This window comes from Tachyglossus aculeatus, chromosome 23, assembly GCF_015852505.1.
Source record: "Tachyglossus aculeatus isolate mTacAcu1 chromosome 23, mTacAcu1.pri, whole genome shotgun sequence".
NCBI lineage: Eukaryota > Metazoa > Chordata > Mammalia > Monotremata > Tachyglossidae > Tachyglossus > Tachyglossus aculeatus.
The window spans coordinates 28055217-28081275 of record NC_052088.1 but is presented as its reverse complement, the minus strand read 5'-3'; the positions used below and the strand labels follow the sequence as shown (position 1 = coordinate 28081275).

The 26059-nt window shown below is 43.3% G+C and overlaps 1 protein-coding gene across 2 annotated transcripts in view; it reads right to left on the bottom strand.

The window, feature by feature from the left end:
• RHOBTB3 (Rho related BTB domain containing 3) overlaps positions 1 to 26059 on the bottom strand; it is a 60775-nt gene that overhangs the window by 1403 nt on the left and 33313 nt on the right. The window contains exons 8-11 of one of the 2 annotated variants that reach the window (XM_038765914.1): positions 23621 to 23741; positions 12347 to 12520; positions 7172 to 7338; positions 4155 to 4251 (exon numbers count right to left, since the gene is read on the bottom strand). In XM_038765914.1, coding sequence (XP_038621842.1) covers positions 4155 to 4251; positions 7172 to 7338; positions 12347 to 12520; positions 23621 to 23741 — 559 coding nt within the window. The remainder of the gene's footprint in view (positions 1 to 4154; positions 4252 to 7171; positions 7339 to 12346; positions 12521 to 23620; positions 23742 to 26059) is intronic. The other variant, XM_038765915.1, reaches the window with a different exon arrangement.

Genomic DNA, 26059 nt, shown 5'->3' with positions numbered 1-26059 from the left:
AGATTTACCTCACTGGCCCTACCCTCTGCCCTAAATGTCCAAACTCAAATTTTGCAAACCCAAACCCCCATATCAATTCCATGATTATCCCAGTCTCCATAGAGTCCTCTAGATAGGGACCAGACCAAGTGTAATTTAGACCTCATTAGCAACCTAATACGTTATTAAAAACTAGAAGGGAAGGAAATTAAATCAGTGAAAAGAACTTTCTTCATTACTCTCTGGCATAAACAATGAGTGTGGGTGGAGGCAGTGGTCCTAACCTAGGGGGTCGTCAGGAAACAACCAGAGGGATGGGAGAGACAGAGTCAGAGATAGAGCTTTGAGGGAAGTAGACGAGAGAGACAGAGGAGAGAGAAAGATAGTGGCAATGAAGACAGAGAAACAGAATATGCAGGTGAACAGAGAATCAGTGAGACTCACATGATCTTCCCATTGGACAACTCCCTACTGGAAAGGGCACAGGCTTGGGAGTCGGAGGACCTGGGTTCTAATCCTGGCTCTGCCATTTGCCCGCTTTGCGAACTTGGGCAAATCACTTAACCTCGCTGTGTCTCCATTTCCTCATCTGTAAATCTGATTCTGTGAGCCCACTGTTGGGTAGGGACTGTCTCTATATGTTGCCAAGTTGTACTTCCCAAGGGCTTAGTACAGTGCTCTGCACACAGTAAGCGCTCAATAAATACGATTGATTGATTGATTCAATACCTGTTCTCCCTCCTACTTAGACCATGAGGCGCTTAAGGTCAGGGACTGTGTCTGACGATTATCTTGATTAGTACAGGATTTAGTACAGTGCCTGGCACAAAGTAAGTAGTTAACAAATATCACCATCATTACTATTATGGCACTCATACAATTCTTAAACTTCCTATGTCTGTTAATCATCGCTTAGTCTTGTGGAATAACCAGACCCCACTAAAAAAAAAGCCAGACACGCTTTTAATTCCAGAGGACAGATGGAAAATGGATTTCAAAATTATCAATATCAATAATAACTGGTTACTACTTCTATAATCTGTCCTACCTGTTATTATTTTCAATGAATACAATGTTATTTTAACGGTAATTTCTCACAGGAACTATACAAAGGACATTTTAAGAAAACACTGCATGTGGCACTTAATTTATTCTAGATGCACGGTCTGCTCGGTTCATTAGTTGTCAAGTATAGGACCCCCATAAAATTACTTTTTGGCTTGGGAGGTTTCTCACATAGAAACACATTATGATGCAGTTGTAGAAAAAGGAAGTGGCTTAATCAAAACAAAACAATAAAGGATCAGACCAGTGAGATCTAGTCAAAACTAGGCATCTTGCTTTGTTGCTGTTTAACTATTGCATTGTTGGCCCCATCTTCAGGTAAAACAAAATTTTACTACACTATTTTCAAATTCCAAATAGAGCTGGAAAAGTAATTTTCTGGGTACTGGTATATTTTATTAGCATGCGGTCACCTTTTCACAGTAGTTAAGATAGTCACTAATCTAAGGTCTTTCAGATTAAATAACTCTTTGGCAAAAGGAAAACATAAGATCCTAGGGAATGAAAAACAAAACAGATTTGTGCATGACATAATCAAAATGGCACCTGTCCTTGCCAAAGCCATAGCTTAAGTTGGGGCCAACACATGGGCCCAGACTGGCCCTCCAAAGACTACTATGAGACAGCAGGATACTGGTCCCCTGGGCTGATCTTCCATTCCTTAATACCCATGGAAGTCAAGTCGAGTAAGGAGTTCCAAGAAGCCCCATTTTGGGCAGGGCCACCCTGCTGTTTGGGGGTCTGCCCTATTATTCTCCTTCTCTCCCTATCCACCCCCAAAGCAACATCCATGTGGCCTTAGGCTTATCACTGTGTGGGCTGGCAGCTTATCATGGTTTGGGCTGGCTAATCAATCAGTCAGTAAAAGTAATCCGCATTTACTTAGCATTTACCATGTGCAGAGCACTTGCAGTAAGGGCTTGGGAGAGTACCATGAACCAATACAGCAGACACCCTGCCCACAGTGAGTTTACGGTCTAAGCAGTCTAGAGCACTCTAGAGCAGCAGTGGTGATAGCTGCTGTTCTTACTACGAAAAAGAGGAGATACAGTTCTGCTGCCACCCTCACCAATGGGGCAGTACTGGTCCTCAGCACTGTAAATAGACGTTTTTAAGTTTTCAAGGATTTCCTCTGGTCTCCTGTGAAACCCTCCTCCCCCGACCTTCTACTTTCCACTTCCTTTCACCACTGTCATCTGACTTGGGCAAAATGGCCAGTGGCAGTGAGTGGCTGAGGGTGAAGAGAGGAGGCACAGGGTAGGACCACTGATAAGGGGGCAGCTGCAGCAGCCTGACACTAGCCAAAGCACCAGGGCTGAGCAGTAGAATCAGAGGAGGAGGAAGATGAGGAGGAGAATGAAGAGAAGGAAAAAGAAGAGGAGGAGGAAGGAAAAGAAAGGAGGAGGAGGAGGATGGGGGGCACTGGAGAGTGGCCTAGTGGATAGAGCACAGTCTGTGGAATCAGAAGGACCTAGATTCTAATCCTGACTCCTCCACTTATGTGCTGTCTGACCTCGGGCAAATCACTTCTCTTCTCTGAGTCTCAGTTACCTCATCTGTAAAATGGGGATTAATACTGTGAGCCTCATATGGGACAGGGACTAAATCCAACCTGATTATCTTGTACCCACCCCAGTGCTTAATACAGTACCTGGCACCTAGTAAGTGCTTAATAAATACCATCATCATCACTATTATTATTACTAGCAATGGAGGAAGTTAATATCTCTCCCTCTCCCCAGCTCTAATGCTCCTCTTTCTCCCTCTTCCTTTTCCCCTCTCCCTGACCCCTTTCTCTGTTCCTGCCCCATAAGCCCCACTCCCATCCTGCTTGGTGTCTTCCACGTGCTGATCACTTCGAAGCTATGGGCAACTCCGACTCCGGCAGCATTCAAAGCCTCTGAGGAGTTGCGAATCAATGGCGGCCTGAAGTAGGTGGCATCTTCTACTCCAACTCCCCATGCCCCTCCATCCTGCTCTCCAGCCTTCAGAATTCCCCAATCAGGCTTTCAGAGCCGGTCTAGTCCTGTTCACAGAGGATGGTATTGACCAGAAAAGCCTGCTGCGGGGGAGTCGCTTGAACTTTCATTTCTGGACACCGAGGGCTAGAACTCTACTGTTTGGAGTTTGGAACTCATCTCCGCTCTTGTTAATAATAAAAGTCGTTTCTTGACTAACAACAATTTTCTCCCCTGGTGCTCAAATCATCACTTTTCTAATTTATTTCCATATCATCTTCGAGGAGCTGGTAGCGGGAAACAATTCTTTTTCCCATTTTAGCAACATGAGGAGGTGGACTACAGCAAACCTTGCCTAGAGCTCCTTAATGTCACCTCACTAAATCACTATTATTTTTAATTACTGTAATCCATATTGTGTTTGTGGTCCACAAATGCATGAACAAGTCTTGTCATAGCTTCACTAAAACTGAAAAAAATCAAACAGTAAAAAGAATTACATAATTCAATATAAACTAGTCTATTCTCTTCCCTTTCTATGAATGCTTGGGGAAATTAGCCTGACTGCTACCTAGTCACTTATATCTAAAACAATAAACAGTTAACCTTTGGCATCATACATAGTAATATCAGTACCATTCCTTTACAAAAAAAGTCTTTTCTAATCTATAATTTCTGTTCACATTTGGCTGTAACTGGTGAAGTAAGTTCTTTCACAGTTTTAAAGAAAATCAGACTATCAATTCTCCCTTACCCTTCTCTCCTCCACTAATATCACTTGTGAATATCTCTGCCCCCTTTCCCTGTACTTGGGGGGGAAAATATTGTACCTAAAATTAATAAAAGCTGTTTCAGAAACATTGCTAAGCTGTCAATAAATGCCAGCTCACAAGCAATCACTGAATACTTAACAAAAAGAAACTGTTTAAACACTAAACTCTCCACTTTAATTGTAAGCTCTTGATCTTAAGCTCTTTATGGGCAGGGATTGTACTGTAGCATATCATTCTGCACCACAGTAGGCTCTCAATGAATACCGATGATCGCTTGATGGAGGGAACAATTATACAATACTGTGAGTTATACCGCAAACCCAAGAACAACGGCCTCATGTTAAAATTTTGGTTTTTAAAGCAAGAATTGGCAAACTACCTGAAAGATCTTGAAATTCAGGCTTTTGACTGAAGATGAGGTAGTTAGTGGCAATAAAATGTAGTAGCCAAGTTGAGAGGCAATCAGAGTTGTGAAACTGCAAGAAAAAAGGGCTGTGAAACAATACTGCACATGACAGTAACCAGTAAGAGGAACGGTGGGGAGGTGGGGGTGAAGTGGCATAAGAGAAAATGATCCAGTACCTACGGATCAAATTTATTCTGAAGTATGATACCATGCCTTTAGCTCTTCAGCAAAAAGGTGCTACACCAATCTGATCAATTACCAAAATAAATATATGGAGGTCTTGGCATATTCTCAATTTAAAATAATAATTAATAATGACAACATTAGTAGTCATAATGATAAACCACTCTCCAGCAAGGTCAGGAATCCGAAGCATAAAGAAATTAAAACACAGGAACAAGCAAGAGAAGCAGAAAACAAACTTGCTGAAGTTGGAGAGTTGAAGTTCCTTGCTGGGCAGACAAGCTACTACCCATTAACGCTCTGGGTCTGCAGACTACTTTTTCAGCATTTGGGGTTCACCAACGGTTTTCTCAATCAGGGATAAATGAAGGCTATTTAGGCCCCAGTAGACTATGGTGACAAAGTAAATATTTCTAGATTACCTTCTAACCTAGAGTAAAAGGTCTCATATTATAAGGCAAGCCAACTCCTGGGGAGCAGATGTGGAGTAGGGTTTGAAATGATAAAGCCCTGCAGTGAACTTGGCTGCAAGCATAAATAACACATATGTATTGTATATGTATACATACATATGGAGAGAGAGAGAAAAAGAGAGAGAGAGGGAGAAAGAGAGATAGGTGGAAAGATTCCTTTGCAGACAAGTTCTCGCAGGGAATTATCCCTGCCTCTGCCTACACATAACACTCAAGTCTTCCCTAACCCTGTGTTTTTGTTTTAAGTTTTGGAGAGAAGGTTGTTAAGGAAATACAGAACATTTCTGACAATGCACATCTACTTAAAGTAAATGCTTGCATGCACGCACAGGGGACCAGTCAAGGAGCATGTAATGCAACTAGAGTTTTCTGTAAAGCAGAACTCTTCAGGCACTGGAGCGCTGTATCACAGAACTGAGTGTATATCAATCGGTCAGGGCACCCTAGGCTACAATTGACCCGGGGTTTAATTCTTTGGGGAGAAGGGGATCCCTGGGGTTCTGCTGTCTCGAGAGGGCCACCCCCAGATACAGGGGTATCCCTCGGTCGCTGAGATGTCCAGGGCCATTTGGTTCAACAACTGTCAGCTGGGGAACCGGTCGGGCTGGAATAAAACCAGAGTTGCGTGGCTGTCATCAGTCATAGCTGCTGGAGTTCAGTCAACATCCTGCTAGCTCTCCCTCCCTCCGGGCACCTGGCCCTTCGAGTGGCAACGTCTTTGAGGCAGAAACTCCCTGTCCGGTTCTTATTAGCCTGTGGATGCTCAATAAATACAGTAAGAACTGTGTTACCTGGCTCGTTGCTAATCTAAATTCACTAGAAACCAGCAGTTCTGATACACCTAATACGAGAACACTGATTTCTTGTGGTGAATCCCTCCACCCCTGGGAGGGGGTGTTTACAGTGACTGGGGTATCTCTGGAGCCTTCCCCGGTGGGAAATTCTTCTAGCAAAAACCTTCTCTGAAAAGCAGCATGGCCTAGTGGAAGTCAGAAGGACCTGGGTTCTATACCTGACTCCGCCACTCGTCTATTGTGTGATCTTGGGCATGTCACTTCACTTCCTTGTGCCTCAATTACCTCATCTGTAAAATGGAGAGTGACTGTGAGCCCTAGGTGGGACCTGATTAGCTTGTATCTCCTCCACAGCTTAGGACAGTTTCTAGCACATAAGTGCTTAACAAGTACCTTAAAAAAAACCTGATAGTGACAAAAAAGCACAACTTTTCCATGAATGTGAGCGAGGACTAGTTGTGGGAAGGCAGATTTTTCTCTACTTTCTTATTCCTGTTTTTGTTTCCTCATTTTTACAGCTTTCATTTCTGCTTTCTCTCCCTTTAATTTCCTCTTCCGTCTCTGCTGTTAACGGTAATGTTTCGTAGCATTACTTACTAGATTTGAAATGTCTCTGTAAATACATTCAGCCCTCTAGACTGCAGGCACATTGTGGGCAACGGAAGGTGTCTACCAACTCTGTTATACTGTACCCTCCCAAGCGCTTAGTACAGTGCTTTGCACAGAGTAAGTGCTCAATAAATACAATTGATTGATCGACTCACCTTAAAACACCTCCCATTATGATGTAAGCATTAAGACCTCCGTTTTCAAAAGGGAAATGAAGGTCTGGAGTGAGCAAGCCAAGTTATTACATGGAAGAGTCGGACTGAGGTCTCAGCACTCCTGATCTGGCGGGCTGTCGCTCGCTACTTGCACCCTTTGGTCCAGACAGGTGCATGACGGAAACGGCTCTGCCATGGGCTCTGAGTCTGCTAGAAAAGCAGCGTGGCATGGTAGAAAGAGCACAGACTGGGAGTCGAAGGACCTGGGTTCTAATTCCAGTGCCACCACTTGTCTGTTGTGTGACCTCAGGCAATCACTTAACTTCCCTGTGCCTCAGTTACCTCATCTGTAAAAAGGGGATTAAGACCATGGGTCCCATGTGGGACAGGGACTGTGTCCAACCCGTTATCTTTTGTCCACCCCAGCGCTTAGTACAGTGCCTGGAATATAGTGAGAGCTTAACAAACACCATTATTATTATTAGAAAGATGCCAGGAAAAAACCCGGCGATCCCTAATAAATTAAATGAAGCAACAACTCTGGTAAAAACAAAATACAATAAAATAAAATAAATGGAGACCGACTAGGTGAACTGCCCACAGGAGTTGTTTTTTAGGCAACTTACATTTTGCCCAAAGCCTGTATTGAGACCAATCCTAACTGATTTTGAAAACCAGCAGGGTGGGGGAAATGAATACAAAGAAAGCAGCATAAACCCTCTTCATGCCTACCAATTTAGTCCATTTGAAAAGCACTCATAAAAAGGATACTGTACCTTGGCTTTTTTGAGTAAGCCGACAACGCTGAGGCTTGTGGAGGCCAGTTCCCTACTTGGCATACTCTGTAGCTGGGTAATGATAGAGAGCTCACAGATATGTTGTAGTCTAGACACCTGGTACATCTCAGCACAAATCAGGAGAGACATGGCCTGCAGGATGCTAGCTGATCACAGCAAGAAAACAACGAAGATTAGTTAATACATTCTTTTAGTCATTCAGTCAATCGTATGTATTGAGTACTGAGTGCAGACTGTGTTGTCTGTTCTCACTCTCTACCTCCTCCTCCTTCTTCTCCCCTAGAGTGTATTAAGCGCTTGGGAGACTAGAATACAATAATAGGCACAATCCCTGCCCACAAGAAGCTTACAATCTAGGTATAAATACCTAGATTGTAGGCCATTTAAATAGGGTGGAGCAAGTATGAGCGTGGCTGTCGTGGGCTGCAAAGCTATGGTGAAGAGTGGGTAGGGGAATCAGTGCGTGGAAGTACAGAGGTCTGCCCCCACCCTGATGGCTCCTGCATGGAGACCCCCCCCAGGATACTTTCAGAAACTTCCTTGGGCTGCTCTTAGAACTGCAGTGAGCTGAGGGTAGCTGATTTCCATTCATTCAAGTGTATATACTGGGTGCTTAGTATGTGCAGAGCTCTGAACCACGCACTTGGGAGAGTTCAGTATAACAATAAGCAGACACATTCCCTGCCCACAATAAGCTTATCCACAGCTGGTTCTGAGAGGAATGTGTTTGGCCTACTCCATGATGACCCACTGGGATGCAAGAGGGAATCAAAAAATCCATCCAGTCCTCCCGCTCCCCACTTCAGAATCCATTGCACTTTATATGTCTCAAGCAGGACCATCGCTCAATGAATTTTTAGTGAACTGTAGAAAAAGAGATTCTTGACCTTCCATTCCTATTGTCCCCCACTTTTCTGCATAATTTTGCAACCTCAAAACAGTGGAGGGGCTATTGTGTGGGGAATTAAGTCTAGCAATAAGAGGAATAGGAGAAAAAAAGAGAAGAAAAGAAGGAAGGGGAGAAGGAAATAGAAAGTTAGGGGGAGCTGGAGAAAGCTTCTCTTAGAAGTGCTGCATATATTAGGCACTCAATTAATTAATTCCCTTCTCTCCTACTGTGTTGTCTGTTCTCTCTCTCTACCTCCTCCTCCTTCTTCTCCCCTAGAACATGGTTGTCACTACTGACAATTATGTGGTATAAAAAATAATCTTTTATTTCCCCCTCAAAAATCAGGGTGGAGCAATTATGTAAGTAGTGATGATAGGGTTTTTTTGTACCTATGAAAGACATGCACTGTAACCATTTCCTCTTACACTGTTCCCAGGAGAGTGAGAACAATCAGATACTCTCCTTCACCACAGCACCCTCCACATATTTATTTCAAAATTCCCCACATCAAACTACCTTTGCTTATCCTGTGGAGTCAACACCTCTGCTACATCCTCAGCATAGTTTTGCCCTAAACCTCCTATAAGTTTTCCACATTCTTCAAAAAAGGTAGACTCCAAGTGTGGACACAGTTCTCCAGCAAGAATCCGAGCACCTGCCTCACTGGAGCTACATGATCCACCTCTGTTTATGTATTCCAGGATCATTCTTTCTTTTAACATCATTATTCTTGTAAACTCATCTCTAGACTGTAAGCTCGACTAGACTGTAACTCGATGTGGGCATAAAATGTGTCTGTTTATTGCTGTATTGTACCCTCCCAAACGCTTAGTTCAGTGCTTTGCATGCAGTAAGCACTCAACAAATATGACTGAATTGAATTATTACCCTGAGTTTGTTGTCCACTGAGCCTTCAATCTTTTTCCATTGCATTTGTTCATAACCCACTTTCCCCATCTTCTATGGGTGGGATTTGCTTTTCCTCCAAAAGCATTCTGTTCTGGACTTGTCCTGACTCAACTTTGTTTCTGAATCCTGTTCTGATTTATTGATGATGAAATTTGTTAAGCACTTACTATGTTCCAAGCACTATTCTAAGTGCTGGGGGAAATACAAGGTAATCAGGTTGTCCCATGTGAGGCTGTCAATCCCCATTTTGCAGATGAGGTAACTGAGGCACAAAGAAGTTAAGTGATTTGCCCAGTCACACCGCTGATAAGTGGCAGAGCCAGGATTAGAACCCACAACCTCTGACTCCCAAGCCCGTGCTCTTACCACTAAGCCATGCTGCTTCTCATTCTGGTCCCTCTAGGCATAGTCCCTTCTTCGGAGTAGTTATATTCCCAATTGGACAGATAGGAAAATCTGATTATGTCATTCATATAGATAATAATAATAATAATAACGATAGCATTTATTAAGTGCTTATTATGTGCAAAGCACTGTTCTAAGCGCTGGGTAGGTTACAAGGTGATCAGGTTGTCCCACGCGGGGCTCACAGTCTTAATCCCCATTTTACAGATGAGGGAACTGAGGCACAGAGAAGTGGAGTGACTTGCCCAAAGTCACACAGCTGGCAATTGGCAGAGCTGGGATTTGAACCCATGACCCCTGACTCCAAAGCCCGTGCTCTTTCCACTGAACCACACTGCTTCTCCTATGCCCTGCCTCCCAGGCTTCTCCACTTTCAATCAATCAATCAATCGTATTGAGCGCTTACTGTGTGCAGAGCACTGTACTAAGTGCTTGGGAAGTACAAGTTGGCAACATATAGAGACAGTCCCTACCCAAGAGTGGGCTCACAGTCTAGAAGGGGGAGACAGAGAACAAAACCAAACATATTAACAAAATAAAATAAATAGAATAGATAATGTACAAGTAAAATAGAGTAATAAATACATACAAACATATATACATATATACAGGTGCTGTGGGGAAGGGAAGGAGGTAAGACGGGGGGATGGAGAGGGGGACGAAGGGGAGAGGAAGGAGGGGACTCAGTCTGGGAAGGCCTCTTGGAGGAATTGAGCTCTCAGTAGGGCCTTGAAGAGAGGAAGAGAGCTAGCTTGGCGGATGTGCGGAGGGAGGGTATTCCAGGCCAGGGGGAGGACATGGGCGGGACAGGCGAGAACGAGGCCCAGTGAGGAGATTAGCAGCAGAGGAGCGGAGGGTGCGGGCTGGGCTGGAGAAGGAGAGAAGGGAGGTGAGGTAGGAGGGGGCGAGGTGATGGACAGCCTTGAAGCCCAGGGTGAGGAGTTTCACCAGAGAGCTATCCGAATGAACAAAATCAATGTTCTTGAGTCCCAAATGGATGCGACTCATCCTGGCATTATGGGCCCTTGTGCCAAGCTGGCAACTTCGCTTTTAAAAATCCATTTCCAAACGTTTCCACTAGAGGGACCCCGCTGGCATATTTGAAATGGAAGAGCCCCATTCCAGCTCAGCTGCAGAGTTGGAAAATGAAGTGGGGAAGCTTTCCTTCTAAATCTGGGAAAAATGAAGCCACGAGCAAAAACAACCAACCGAAACATTTCCTTCTTAGTGCTTTGAGTGTCCAAATTCATAAGTCCAAATTCAAAGCCCTACTGAGAGCTCACCAGGAGGCCTTCCCAGACTGAGCCCCACCTTCCTCTCCCCCTCCCCATCCCTCCAACCCTTCCTCCTTCCCCTCCCCACAGCACCTGTATATATGTTTGTACAGATTTATTACTCTATTTTATTTGTACATATTTACTATTCTATTTATTTTATTTTGTTAATATGTTTTGTTTTGTTGTCTGTCTCCCCCCTCTAGATTATGAGCCTGCTGTTGGGTAAGGACCATCTCTATATGTTGCCAACTTGTATTTCCCAAGCGCTTAATACAGTGCTCTGCACACAGTAAGCGCTCAATAAATACAATTGAATGAATGAATAAGCCCAAATTCAAAGCCTTACTGAGAGCTCACCTCCTCCAGGAGGCCTTCCCAGACTGAGCCCCCCCTTCCTCTCCCCATCCCCATCCCCCCAACCCTACCTCCTTCCCCTCCCCACAGCACCTGTATATATGTTTGTACAGATTTATTACTCTAGTTATTTTACTTTACATATTTACTATTCTATTCATTTTATTTTGTTAATATGTTTTGTTTTGTTGTCTGTCTCCTCCTTCTAGACTCTGAGCCTGCTGTTGGGTAGCAACCGTCTCTATATGTTGCCAATTTGTATTTCCCAAGTGCTTAGTACAGTGCTCTGCACACAGTAAACGCTCAATAAATACGATTGAATGAATGAATAAGTCCAAAATCAATCACTATTGTGTAAATAATAATAATAATGGTATTTGTTAAAGGCTTACTCTGTGGCAGGGACGGTACTAAGCGCTGAGGTGGTTACCAGCAAATCAGGTTGGACACAGTCCCTGTTCCATGTAGGGATCACAGTCTCAATCCCCATTTTACAGATGAGGTAACTGAGGCACAGAGAAGTGAAGTGACTTGCCTAAGGTCACACAGCAGACAAGTGCTTTTAGACTGTGAAGTCTTTTAGACTGTGAGACGTCTAAACTTCTGTAGTCTTACTTCTGTAGTCTAAACTTCTGTAGTCTTAAAAGACTGTAAGAAGTCTTTTAGACTGTGAGCCCACTGTTGGGTAGGGACTGTCTCTATATGTTACCAACTTGTACTTCCCAAGCGCTTAGTACAGTGCTCTGCACACAGTAAGCGCTCAATAAATACGATTGATGATGAAGTGCCGCAGCCAGAATTAGAACCCATGACCTGACTCCCAGGACCGTGCTCTATCCACTATGCTATGCTGCTTCTCATGAAATCATCTCATCTCATCTTCTGAGCAACCTCCTCGATGGAAAATGAGAAGCAGTATGGCGCAGTGGAGAGAGCCTGGGCCTGGGAATCTGAAGACTTGGGTTCTAATTCCGGATCTGCCGATTTCTTGATCTGTGACCTTGGGCAAATCACTTCTCTGTGCCTCAGCTTCCTCAGTTGTAAAATGAGGATACCTGTTCTCCTACTTAGACTGTGAATACGATTGAATGAATGAATGTGAACCCCATGTGAAACAGGGACTGTGCCCAACTTAATTACCTTATACTTACCCCAGAGCTTATGACAGCGTTTGAAACCTAATAAGCGCTTAACAAATACCATTAAAAAAAAAATGGATTTCATTAGGAAGAAGATGGATCCAAGTGGAAGATAAGAAAAAGGAGAGAAGAAGGGAGAAAGATTTTAGATACAGCCTAGTACAATAGTACATTTGCTTACCTGGGTAGCAGGAGTCGGTATACAGGTATTCTAAGAAGGAGAGGAAAGTTTCTTTGGAAACCCCATACACTGGAACCAGGAAACTATTGGCTTCTATATAATTCCCATTGAACATAGCTGCCATGACCTCACAGCGGGCCACTAAGACTGCCCTGTGGGCTGGTACAGTTGCGCCTGTTAAAGCAAATTAAACTGTTTTGAACTAAACAGCAGTTTCAGCTGGAACCTATTAGAACAATGTAATTAGAGTAGTTTCACATCTGGCAGCTGTTTCATTTATTTGAGTAAACCACTTTGTGCATGCTAGCCAGAGGTAATCCTGGGACCGTCCTTACACATTCTGTCACTGGCAAAGAAACCGGACTCCAAACTGCACCTTGGAAACCTCTATTTGCAAGCCAGGTAAGTATTTACTCTGTTTTTTCACTGTCTGAAAACGGCCACATTACAGCTAAGTACCCGGCTGCACCTCACATCACTACAGAAAGATTCTTATTATTTAAATAGTCACAGTATTTGGAAAATACTACTTTGTTGGATTAAAGAACTACAACGGACATATTTATTTTTCTAAGAAAGCCTTAATATGACTCCAAAGTTTCTTCAAAGGAAGTTTATTGCCGGGACAGACTATTCAAAGCTTCAAAGCTCTTATTCACCTTGCCCCTTCTTACCTCACCTCCCTTCTCTCCTTCTACATCCCAGCCTGTGCACTCCGCTCCTCTGATGCTAACCTTCTCACTGTGTCTTTATTTCGCCTGTCCTGCCTCCGACCCCTGGCCCACGTCCTGCCTCTGGTCTGAAATGCCCTCCTTCTTCAAATCCCCCAAACAATCACTGTTCCCCTCCTTCAAAGCCCCACTTTCTCCAGGAGGCCTTCCCAGACTAAGCCTCCCCTTTTCCTCAGCTCCCCCTCCTTTCTGCGTCACCTTGACTCGCTCCCTTTGCTCTCCCCCATCCCACGGCACTTATGTATATATGTATATATCTATAATTCTATTTATTTATATTGATGCTTGTTTACTTGCTTTGATGTGTAAATATCTACAATTCTATTTATTTATATTGATGCCTGTTTACTTGCTTTGATGTGTAAATATCTACAATTCTATTTATTTATATTGATGCCTGTTTACTTGCTTTGATGTCTGTCTTTCCCCTTCTAGATTATAAACCCGGTGTGGGCAGGGATTGTCTCTCTTGATTGCTAAATTATACTTTCCAAGAGCTTAGTACAGTGCTCTGCACACAGTAAGTGCTCAATAATTATGACTGAATGAATGAATGAATTCAAAGGTAACAAACAGACTACACTTTGGTGTGGATAAGACTGACAGTCGGAGGCTTTTCAGTCACCTCCACACTTAGAGTGGTAGTAGAAGTAGTAGTAGTAGAAGTAAATAGTAGCAGTAGTAGTAATAAAATACTACTAATACTACTACTACTTCTAAATACTACTAAGCTCCAGCTGGATGTAATGCACTGTTCTAAGTGCCAGGAAGTGCAAAATAAGCAAATGATACATTCCCTGCCCACAAGGAGCTTACATTCTAATGAAAGTAGACCACTCCTGTCCATTACAACTTTACAAGGGTCAGGCTGGGTCTATGGATCCCCTATGTCCTGGAGTGTATGGAAGCGGCCAGGATGGGTCAAGGTGGAACTCAAATGGGCTTAGCCACATCCACGACTCGTGCACTCCCGTACTGAAGCTTTCTGGATCAATACAGCAGCACGGCGCTGCTACTCAAGCATGATCACTTCAGCAACGTGTGGTTTCCACATCTTGGGCTGCTGGGACTACATCTCCCTCGCACCCCGTAGGGGACCGGGAGCAACTGTGTATCTACATTTGGATCCAGACCAGAGAAAGATTCTGCAGGTATCGTGCAAAGGCTCAACTTGGGTCATGCTGGGGCCAGAATGGATCAGTTTGGATCTGACAGGGTTAGTGATTTCCAGCCTGTGTGGGCCTAGGTGACTGACAGAGAAAGAGAGAGAGACACTCTCTCGCTCTCTCCCCTTCCCCACTTAAGTTCACTTTCATTGTCCTCTGCATCAAGCAGAAGCACCATCTACAGCGCTTATTCATTCATTCATTCAACCATATTTATTGAGCGCTTACTGTGTGCAGAGCACTGTACTAAGCGCTTGGGAAGTACAAGTTGGCAACACATTGAGAACGCTCAGAACAGTGCTCTGCACGTAGTATTCATTCATTCAATCGTATTGAGCACTTACTGTGTGCAGAGCACTGTACTAAGCACTTGGGAGGTACAAGTCGGCAACATACAGAGACGGTCCCTACCCAACAACGGGCTCACAGTCTAGGAGGGGGAGACAGACAACAAAACAAAACATGTGGTCAGGTCTCAAGTCATCAGAATAAATAGAAGTAAAGCTAGATGCACATCACTGACAAAATAGAATAGTAAATATGTACAAGTAAAATAAATAGAGTAATAAATCTGTACAAACATATATACAGGTGCTGTGGGGAGGGGAAGGAGGTAGGATGGGGGGATGGGGATGGGATAGTAAGTGCTTAACAAATGCCATCATCATTATCTGTCTCTCCACGCCCCAAAATCTCTGCCCATCTCCTCTGCAGCAGAAACAAATTGCTTACCATTGATTCTTTCTTAGTCCTCTCCTTCTTACCCATCTGCTCTCTCCATCTGCTTCTCACCACTTTTCACTTTAACCCCTCTAGACTTGTAAGCTCGTTGTGGGCAGGGAATGTGTTCACCAACTCTGTTGCACTGTTCTCTCTCAAGTTCTTAGTACAGTGCTCTGAACACAGTCAACACTCAATAAATATTGATTGACTGATTCACTCCTCCCCCAACTCATTTTCTCCCTGAGCCCCACTCTCAACTCTCACACTTCTGATCCTTTTCTCATGCAAATCTCCCTGCCTGCCATCTTTTTAAATGGCATTTGTTAAATGCTTACTATATGCCAGGCACTGTATTAAGCGCTGGGGTAGATACAAACTAATATATTTGGGGACAGTCCCTAACCCACATTGGGCTCACAATCTTAATCTCCATTTTACAAATGAGATAACTGAGGCACAGAGTAGTGAAGTGACTTCCCCAAGGTCACACAGCAGACAAGTGGAGGAGGTCCTTCTGATTCTCAGTCCCATGCTCTATCCAACTCTTCCAAGAAGCCTTCCCTCATTAATTTCCACCAACAACTGCCTTAAGCCATTATGTGTAGTGAGACATCTTTAGCACTTACGTATATATCAATTTATGTCCAGTACTTATTCGTAAGCACTTCGTACAGTGCTCTGCACACAGTAAGCGCTCAATAAATACAATTGAATGAATTAATTTTCTTCATCTCTCCATATTCCTACTCTTACCAACTGTTTCTCTTTATTTTACTCCTGCTCCCTCTATTTGTGAATAATTTGAGTTGGCCTGTCTCTATCCAGTAGACTGTAAACCCCTTGAGGATAGGGGCTGTTTCTACCGACTATACTATACTCTCCCAATCACTTAGTACTGTGTTCCAGCCACAAGCGACACTGATCGACAACTATGTTAGAAAACAATCCTTTCCAACAGGCTTAAAATAAACCTACATAGTCTAATAATTATAATAATAATGATGGTATTTGTTAAGTGCTTACAATGTGCCAAGCACTATTCTAAGCACTGGGGTTGGTACAAGGTAATCAGTCTGTCCCATGTGGGGCTCACAGTCTTAATCCCCATTTTACAGATGAGGTAACTGAGGCACAGAGAAGTTAAGTGACTTGCCCAAAATCACACAGCTGAAAAGTTGCAGAGCCAGGATTAGAACTCACGACCTATGACTCCCAAGACCGTGCTCTTTCCACTAAGCCATGCTGCTTTTTCTGGCCATCCTACCCTCTTCCTGACCTCCTCTCATGCCCCCCTCGTCCCCAACTGGATGAAACTGCTCCCTCATCACTGAAATAGTGATGAGGGCTGACTTCATCAGGGTTGGTACAGCAGGCTCTGGTAGAGATTAGGAAGTGATAATAATAATAAATACTAATAACTTTGGTATTTAAGTGCATACTATGTGCTGGGAACGGTATTAAACGCAGGGTAGATACAAGATCATCGGGTCCCAAGTGGGGCTCACAGTCTAGACGGAGGCAGGAATCTCCCTTTTGCAGATGAGGAAACTGAGGCACAGAGTCATTAAGTGACTTGCCCAAAGTCACACAGCAGGGATTTGTAGTGCTTCACGCAAACACTGCTTTTCTGTTTGTTTTATTACGGTGTTTGTTAAGTACTTACTGTGTGCCATACACTGTACTAAGTGCTAGGACAGATAGAAGATAATCAGGTTGGATGCAGTCCATGTCCCACAGTGAGACTCACAGCCTTAATCCTCATTTTACAGATGAGGTAACAGTGGCACAGAGAAGTGAGGTGACTTGCCCAAGGTCACCCAGCAGGCTAGTGGGGGAGTCAAGATTAGAACCAAGAGATCCAGGAGGTGAGCAGCCCAACCTTCACTGAAGCATCTTAGGGCCATCCAAGCATTCTCCACCAACACTTACCCAAACAGCAACATCTGCCTCAACTAGCCTGCAGGGCTAGAATGGTCCCATCCCGCAGCTCTTTAAAGCTCAATCACTCAAGGATATTTATTGAGCACTTATCCTGTGCAGAGCACTGTACTAAGCGCTTGAGAGAATACAATACCATTGGTAGACTCGATCTTCACCCTCAAAGAGCTTAGAGTTGGGGCCTTATAGACAAGGGCTGCTGGATTTTCTGAGAGTCACAGTAATGAATGAATGAATGATGGCATTTGTTGAGCGCTTACTATGTGTAAAGCACTGTTCTAAGTGCTGGGGAGGATACAAGGTGATCAAGTTGTCCCAAGTGGGGCTCACAGTCTCAAACCCCATTTTACAGATGAGGGAACTGAGGCACAGAGAAGTTAAGTGAGTTAAGTTAAGTCATGGTCAAATGAAGTGGTAGGAGAAGGTGGCAAGATCCCTGGCGGACCATTTGGGGTGGGAAGTCCACGGCTCTAGAGGGCACTTAGGAGAGGCAGGAAATTCTTGCTGCTCCTGCTCAGAGCTTGGGGCCACATTACAAGGGGTAAAGAGTTCTGTGCCAACCTGCCCATTGGTGTGGAAAGCAGCCAGCCGCAGAAGCCAGGGAGTTCCCACACTCTCTGAACAATCGGGAACAAGTCAACCGAGGAACCGGAAGGAATTGCTCTAAACCTCACCCATCTTGAAAGTTGGCAGGGGACAAAGGAGTTCAGGTCCTGCAGAGATGTAGCTTCGGAGGTTGTAGTCCATTTACACACACACACACACACACACACACACACACACACACACACACACACACGACTTTCCCATTGCATTACCATGGAGACACATTCCAGACTTACGATCAACTTTAGATACACCAAACGCTCCCTCTAGACTGTAAGCTTGTTTTGGGCAGGGAATGTGACTGTTTATTGTTGTATTGTACTCTCCCAAGTGTTTAGTACAGTGCTCTGCACACAGTAAGTGCTCAATAAATACAACTGAATGAATCAATCAAAATCTGCTCCCTATTTGTACATGCATTTATGAAGCCCCTCATCGATCACTCACATATTTAAGTTTCCTCAAATGGCAGTTTATAACTGAGGGACTTGATTGTTTAAAGCACTCAATCACCTTGCTCCCTCCAATTTACCTCCCTGACTTTCTACTATAACCCAGCCCACACACTTCACTCCTCTAAAGCCAACAACCTAGTCACTGTATCTCGATCTTATCTATCTCGACATTGCCTCTGGCCTGGAACACCCTCCTTCTTCATATTCAACAGAAAATCACTTCCCCACCTTCAAAGCCTTATTGAAGGCACATCTCCTCCAGGAGGCCTTCCCCAATAAGGCTCTCGTTTCCTGTATCTCCTACTCCCTTCTGTGTCACCCGTGCACTTGGATTTTCACCCTTTATTCACCCCTTCCTCAGCCCCACACCACTTACATACACATTCATAATTCATTGATATTAATGTTTGCTTCCCCCTCTAGACTGTAAGTTTGTCATGGGCAGGGAGCGTGTCTACCAACTCTGCTATATTATTTTCTCCCAGACACTAGAGAAGCAGCATGGCTTAGTGGATAGAGCACGGGCATGGGAGACAGAGGTCGTGGGTTCTAATCCCGCCTCTGCCACTTGTCAGCTGTGTAACTTTGAGCAAGTCACTTAACTTCTCTGTGCCTCAGTTACCTCATCTGTAAAATGGGGATTAAGACTGTGAGCTCCACGTGGGACAACCTGATTACCTTGTACCCCAGCGCTTAGAACAGTGCTTGGCACATAGTAAGTGCTTAACAAATGCCATCACCATTATTATTATTATTACTATTTAGTACAGTGCTCTCCTTGGCACAAGACAATAGTATCTCGTCTCCCTGTATGCAGTGGAGTAAAGAGCCGTCTTCACTCCTTCCTGCACTCTCCTACCTGGAGATCGATCAATCTATCGATATCTATCTAGGTATTTATTGAGTGCCTAATGAATGTAAAGCACTATACTAAGTGCTTTGGAAAGCACAATGGCATGAGACATAGACTCTGTCCTCAAAGAAAGAGAGTCCCTGCCCTCAAGGAATAAATTTGACTCAGAAGTCACTAGTATCATCAAAAGTACTCAATAAGCACCTGTTTTAGGCAGAGCTTTGTCTTAGGCCTTTGGGAGCAAACAAAAAAGTATAAAGTATATGGCCCCTATTTTCAAGGAGCTTGCAATCTAAATGGGGACACAGGTGACTACAGATAGTATACATTAAATGGGTACAAGAGGGAAAACACAGAAACACCTGGAAACAAATGCTAGGCTCCAGTAGGCTCGTTGTGGGCAGGGAACATGTCTACCAATTCTGTTTTACTGTACTCTCCCAAGAGCTTAGTACAATACTCTGCACACAGTTAGCGCTTAATAAATGCGCTTAATAAATAAATAAATGGATAACAATAAAAGGACATCTACGCAAGTGTTAACGGTGACTGTTGAGAGGACCTGATCAAGGATGTGGTAATTAGTGGGGGAATGCGTTATGGAAGAGGGGGTTCTTCGGAGGGCTTTGAAAGTGGAAAGAGATGGGGCTTGGTGGATTGGAGGAGGGAGGGCACTCCAGGCAGGAGGAAGGAAATACATAACGGGTTGGAATGAGATGACTCAAGAGCTAAGTACAGTGCCATGGGCCTCTGGGAGAAAAGATTCTGGGTAAAGGAAGCTAAGAGCATCCCTCTGGAATTGGTGAAGCAGAGCTGGCAGATATACCCAAAGAAATGCCTGACGTGGCATATTCTGGCTAGCATTTCACACTCTGGGACACCCTTCCTTTGAGGGCTTTAAGGCCTCCAGAACACAAGGTCCCTGTGGCAATTTCTTCTCTCGACTCTAGCCCCTTGTGAAAGCAGCCAGGGCATCTTTAACTCATTTCAGGCAAGGAACAAGTCTGCTCATTCTGTTGTATCGTACTCTCCCAAGCGCATAGAACAGTGCTCTGCACAGAGATAGTGCTCAATAAGTACCATTGATTGATTTATGGTCCCACTCCCCACACCCACTATCAGGGAGGAGAGAGTGATCATGTGTGTATAAAATGTACCAGTGTTTAACCATTAAATGTAGCAGTGTTTTAATTAAACCCAGAGAGCAGCCCGTGCCTCTAGGCTGTACGATCCCCAGATTTTAAGTGGGACACAGCACAAAGACAGAAATGCCTTCTCTAAAGACTAAACATAAAGACCTGTGATTTGGGACAGAACAGTGGAAATTCAAAAAAAAAAAGAAGTTGGGCTTGTGACGGGTGGAATTGGATAAATAATCTGAACAAACAAAAGTGATTTGAACTGAGAAAAATATCCAGCTGCTTAGTGTCTGCACTATGAGTTTAAAAAAAGTTACAGCAACACTGCCAGTGATCTAATATATTTTGAAGTCTGTTCATTAGTTGTAATTTGGTCTTTAAAAGCCCCAGGTTTTCATCCTAAAAACCATGAACTTTCTTGCTTCTCACTATCTTCACCTAGTATGTTGTTGATGATTTTTTTTCTAAAAAAACAAACCACTAATGCCCATTTGAAACTTTTTCAAATACAGTAACCAAATATACTGATCCTACTTTGTACGACAGAGAGGGTGTACTGATCAGTATGAGACGTGGGAGATGGAAGAAAAACACTTTCAGGGAAAATGAGCCGTCTCTGGTTGTCTTACTGCTAAGGAAATGAATATGCTATTTGCAAATGTAAATTCCCAAGTGATCGTTCCCTGAATATGTTTACCAGTGTTCCTGGGCTAGCAATGTTCCACAAGGCAGAGTGCTCTAACGATAGGGTTTCAAAACAAACTGCCTCCATGAACTAATTTTTGTCCTAATTTGTTCTGGTTTTCAAAGGTCTTTTATTTTCTCTGGGCACTAAAGACAAAAATCCACATTCATTCCCTGGGTTCCCGGTTTTCAAGGGTGAAATTTTCTAAACGTGCTCCCGATATTTCCAGCCGTAGCTCTGCAAGCACTCTAGGGTAGGGAGGACAAGTGAAAGGGCTTCTCTGAGTGAGAGGTGGCAAGACGCTGCTGGTTTTGGGCTTTTCTGTGAGGATTGAAGTTACATGACTTCAATATCATTCCTACTAAACCACACGGAGTGCTATCGGTTCATACTGCAGCCAACGTTGACGGCAGGTTGGCAAGGAGCCCTTTGGAAACCATTCCACCCGCTGTTTATATTGGCGCCTGTCCGAGCTTAAAAGGTAAAACTGAAAGCTCCTAGGGAATAATTTCTAAAATTAAAGACAACCACCGCTAAATACTGCAACTTTTTGGATTCTAAATCAATTTGAATTATTAGTGGAACTGACAATTTTTTTTGCTCATCATTATTCTAACCTTCATTCATAGATACCTAGACCTTGAGTATGACATGGGGCTAGATTTGCAACATGAAGTAATGATAGTTATGATAAGTTTCATAAATTTAAGAAATACAGTAGCCGATTTCAAGAAGCATAATTAGTTATGGTCTCCTGTGTGCCAGATCCCTTTCTAAATGCTGGAGGTAGATACACAATGGGAGAGGTAGAGAGAGCAGGTAGCTTATCTTCCTTTTACAGATGAGGAGACTGAGACGCAGAGAAGTTGCCCAAGGACCCAAAGCATGCTGGACTCAGAACTAGGGCCTCCAAGTCCTCCAACAAGGGCCTCTTTCCACAACATCTCAATCCAGTTAAACAATCAGTGCCATTCATTTTAACATTTAGGGAAGCGGCATGGCCTAGTGAAAAAAGCACAGGCTTCAGAGTCAGAGGACCTGAGTTCGAATCCCAGCTCTGCCACTTGCCTGCTGGGTGACCTCAGGCAAGTCATTTAGCTTCTCTATGCCTCAATTTCCTCAACTATAACATAGGGATTCAATACTTATGCTGTGAGCCCCATGTGGAATAGGGACAGTCCTGTCTGGTTAACTTGTATCTATTCCAGTGCTTAAAACAGTGCTGGACATACTATAAGCACTTAACAAATACCACTAAAAAACCACAGCAACAATAAAAAAACAACGACAGGAATGTTATCATTAGCATGTTAGAAAGATGACAGTTTACTACTCAACAGAGAAAACATCCAATTCCTCATTTTTGGTGTCCAAGTGGAGGTGAGTGGCAAGCTTCGGGGAAAGACCCAAGGCCTTAACTCCTGTCATTATATTCTCCAGCCTTCCATCAACCCCTGGTATTCTCCCAAGTGCTTAGTACAGTGCTTCAGTAAGCGCTCAATAAATACGATTGGATGAATGAATGAATTCCTAGCCGTGATAAATTCATGATCAGCCACCGCCTGGAAAACACTATTTCATGAATCCTTAACTCACTTATACCACAAGCGCACCATACACATGTCCCAAGTTGGGTTCACCAGCTGACATTCGTGTTCCTTCATTCATTCTTTCATTCAAACGTATTTATTGAGCAGTTACTGTTTGCGAAGCACTGTACTAAGCACTTGTTCCTTACACCTTTCTTGGCTTAGCCCTGAAACATCGGTTGGAAGATAAGTCTAATGGCTACAGCAGTTGGGTACATCTTCAGGGGTGCTGCCTAAGAGTGCCTCCTTTCCCTCCACTTTTGGTTTGACCATATGACTGATGGGCATAAAATACGTAATTAGTCAGGATTTCTTAGTGTGAAAAATTTAGTCTGGAGGCAGCATGGCTTAGTGGATAGAGCCCAGGCCTGGGGGTCAGAAGACATGGGATTTAGTCCCAGCTCTGCCACTTGCCTGTTGGGTGACCTCGAGCAAGTCGCCTAACCTCTCTGGGCTCCATTGTCCTCATCTTGTGAGACTGTGAGCCACAAGTGGGAAGGGGACAGTGTACAATCTGATAACCTTGTATTAATCCCAGCACTTAGTATGGAGTAAAGGCTTAATAACTGCCATAATTAGAAAATCTGCCAGTTCGGCACAAGTGGCATTCATCTATCCTCCTTCCCATCATATTCCTTATCCACTGTCCCCATCACATTCACAACTAACAAAATCCCACTCCCATAATCCTCTTTGGTATTGTTCCTTTTGACTATCCCCAAGAAGGGATAACTTTCGGGACTAGCAGGGGCCAATTCATTCAATCGTATTTACTGAGCGCTTAGTGTGTGCAGAGCACTTGCCTGCTCTCGTCCAGCTGTTCTAAAATGCCACGAGTCTTTTCCATTACTCTTCTATTGTTTTGTTCACTAGACTATCAAACGTTAATTTCACCTCATCCATAAGGATGATGTTGCTGTATTCTTCTCCTTGGTCTTGGCCCTACGAATTGGTGAAATTTTTCAACTTTTCATCTGTCAAGGCAGTTTCTGAGAGATGGTTGGTGCAATCTCATACCCAGTCCTTCCCTTCACAGACTTCAGTCACTGCTGCACTCTGTTCAAGCACAAGCGCTTAGTACAGTGCTCTGCACACAGTAAGCGCTCAATAAATGCGATTGATGATGTTCAATGTGCAGTTTGCTGTGTTAGCATGTAACCCTCTAATTCATCTCCAACCTGTGGCCATTTAGCTTTGTTGCCACGATTTGACTTCTAGGTTTTCTATACAGACCATCTCCTGCTCTGCACTAAAATCCAGTTATGACCCTTTTAGTGCCCTGAATAAAATCACTCATCTCCCAAAATGATTACAGCTGAAAAGGAGAGTGGTGGGAAAACTGCAAGAAAAAAAAAATGAACAGCAGACTTTTTAAAAGCTCAGCAGTACCTTGAATTTTGAAGATAACATCAGCAAGCATCGGCGTATTAAAGAAAAACCTGAGAGAAGTATTATAAAACCACAGGGGTCTTTTGGACTGAAAGGATCTACAGTTCTTCAGGCAGTTTACCTACAAGACAAAAAACAAAACAAAAAAACAACCAAAAATCCAAAAATTCTGTGCCATATGTTTTGACATTATATCTGTAATTGAGGAGAGATACTGGCATTGGATCTGTGCTCATTTTCTGACAAAGTATACGACCTATGAACCTATCTTTCATGGGAACTTAATTCACTTTAGAAACACAAGTAATGCCTTAAGTCATAACAGCATGAAGGAGAATGTTGAGGCTGCAGCCTAAGAGCTAAGCTGTGTGCAGAAACAAAGACTAACTGAGCAGGACAGCTAATTAGCTATGTGGTTCAAGCCAAAGTCCTTGGACTCCCTTATCTGATCTATCAAATAAGAATGAAAATTTTAAAAGCTAACCTACTCAGAGTGGCAGAACTTACTGCTAATGGAAACTGCTATTTAAATAGTTATCTCCAGGATCCAGATAATTAAGAAAACTCAGATCAAACAGTAGATTATGGTGTTTTCCCCCTTTTTCCTTATCACGTGACCTATTGGTATTCTGTGCAAGAATCATCTTTTCAACAAGTGAAAATTGGAAAACACCTAATATTATTGCTATTAGCAATAATGATAATAATGATGGTATCTAGTAAGCATTTTCATACTAAATGCAGGGCAGATTCAAGGTTGGATTCAGTCCCTGTTCCACCCAGGGCTCAGGATCCATCCTATCCCCATTTTATAGATGAGAAACTGAGGCCTGGAAAGTTTTTATAAAGGTCACACCATAAGCTGATAGCAGAACTGGGTTTCAACTGGGGCTATGACTCCTAAGCCCTGTGATCTGTATACTAGATCCCACTGCCCCTAATTAATCAGCGGTGTTTCCTCTGTTCACAGCGCTGTACTAGGCGGTTGGGAGAATACAACAGAGTTGAAAGATACGTTCTCTGCCCACAACAAGCTTACAGTTATAATAATAATAGTGATAATAATGATGGTATTTGTTAAGCGCTTACAATGCATTAAGCACTGTTCTAAGAGCTGGGGGGGGATACAAGGTAATCCGGTTGTCCCACATGGGGCTCACAGTCTTAATCCCCATTTTACAGATGAGGGAACTGAGACATAGAGAAGTTACGTGACTTGCCCAAAGTCACACAGCTGACAAGTGGCAGAGCCGGGATTAGAACCCATGACCTCTGGCTCCCAAGCCCATGCTCTTTCCACTGAGCCATGCTGCTTTTCTAATAGTAGTATTATTGTAAGTCCATGGTAGCTCTCATGCTTTTCATCCTATGACCACTTTGAGGAGCAGTGTGGCCTGCTAGAAAAAGTACGGGCAAGAGAATCAGAGGATCTGGGTTCTACTCCTGCACACAAATAGCTTGACGAACACAGTGCAAATCCCTGAGAACAGGGAAATAACACATCTTTCTGCAACAGCTCAGCTCACTAGATAAAATCTAGGAGCTTTATCTCACCAGACCCCTCAAAACTGGGCTAGGATCTGTTTGCCTGTGGGCTACTGATCCAAAGAGAATGAGTGTCTCCTTAATATTTTACATCAACAGGTTGGAACCGCAAATCAAACACTGATTGTCCTCACTTTACTAATCAACAAGATACAGGTGAGCAGGTTTGAACTTTTTTAGCTTTGAAGGCCTGTCAGTAAACATATTGACCTGGAGAGAGAAAACTCTGAATTTTACACCTGACTAAATAGATTTTTCTGGCAGAATTCCTGGAAAAGCCGGTGGCAAAGAAGAGGAAATCAACCCACTTCTGAAGAAAATACTAGGATCAAAGGTATAAACTGATGATCCAGTGACAATCTCCAAAAATCTATCACGGACACCAAAAGTCACTGGAATATTTAAACTCTATTCTGGATATGAGTGTTATATAAATAAAATAAAGTAATAACTTTAGGTGTACAAGCTGATGGAATGTTGCACACAGAGTATAGAATAGTAATTGTCTTATAAGAAACAATTTATTTATATTTTAATGCACAAAAGATCTGAAATCCAAAATGTGAATTAGTACAGTCACTTTGCTTTCAAATAATGATGCTAAAGAATAATGCTGATAGAATTCAATGACTTTAAATGAAGATATATAACAGAAATTTTCTTTTAAGAAAAGAAACATCCTCCTCCTTATTTACTAATTTTTCCGGATGAGCTTCAGTGGGCTCTACAACACTTTGAGTTATGGGAGAATTGATCAATTTCCCTCCAACCCACCCATATTCTCTGCTTCCACGGGAATCTGAGTTCCATTGTATCCACATATTCAAAAACGTTTCTACCAGTAATGATAATGTCTGTCTCCTCCTCTAGACAGTAAGTTCACTGTGGCAGGGA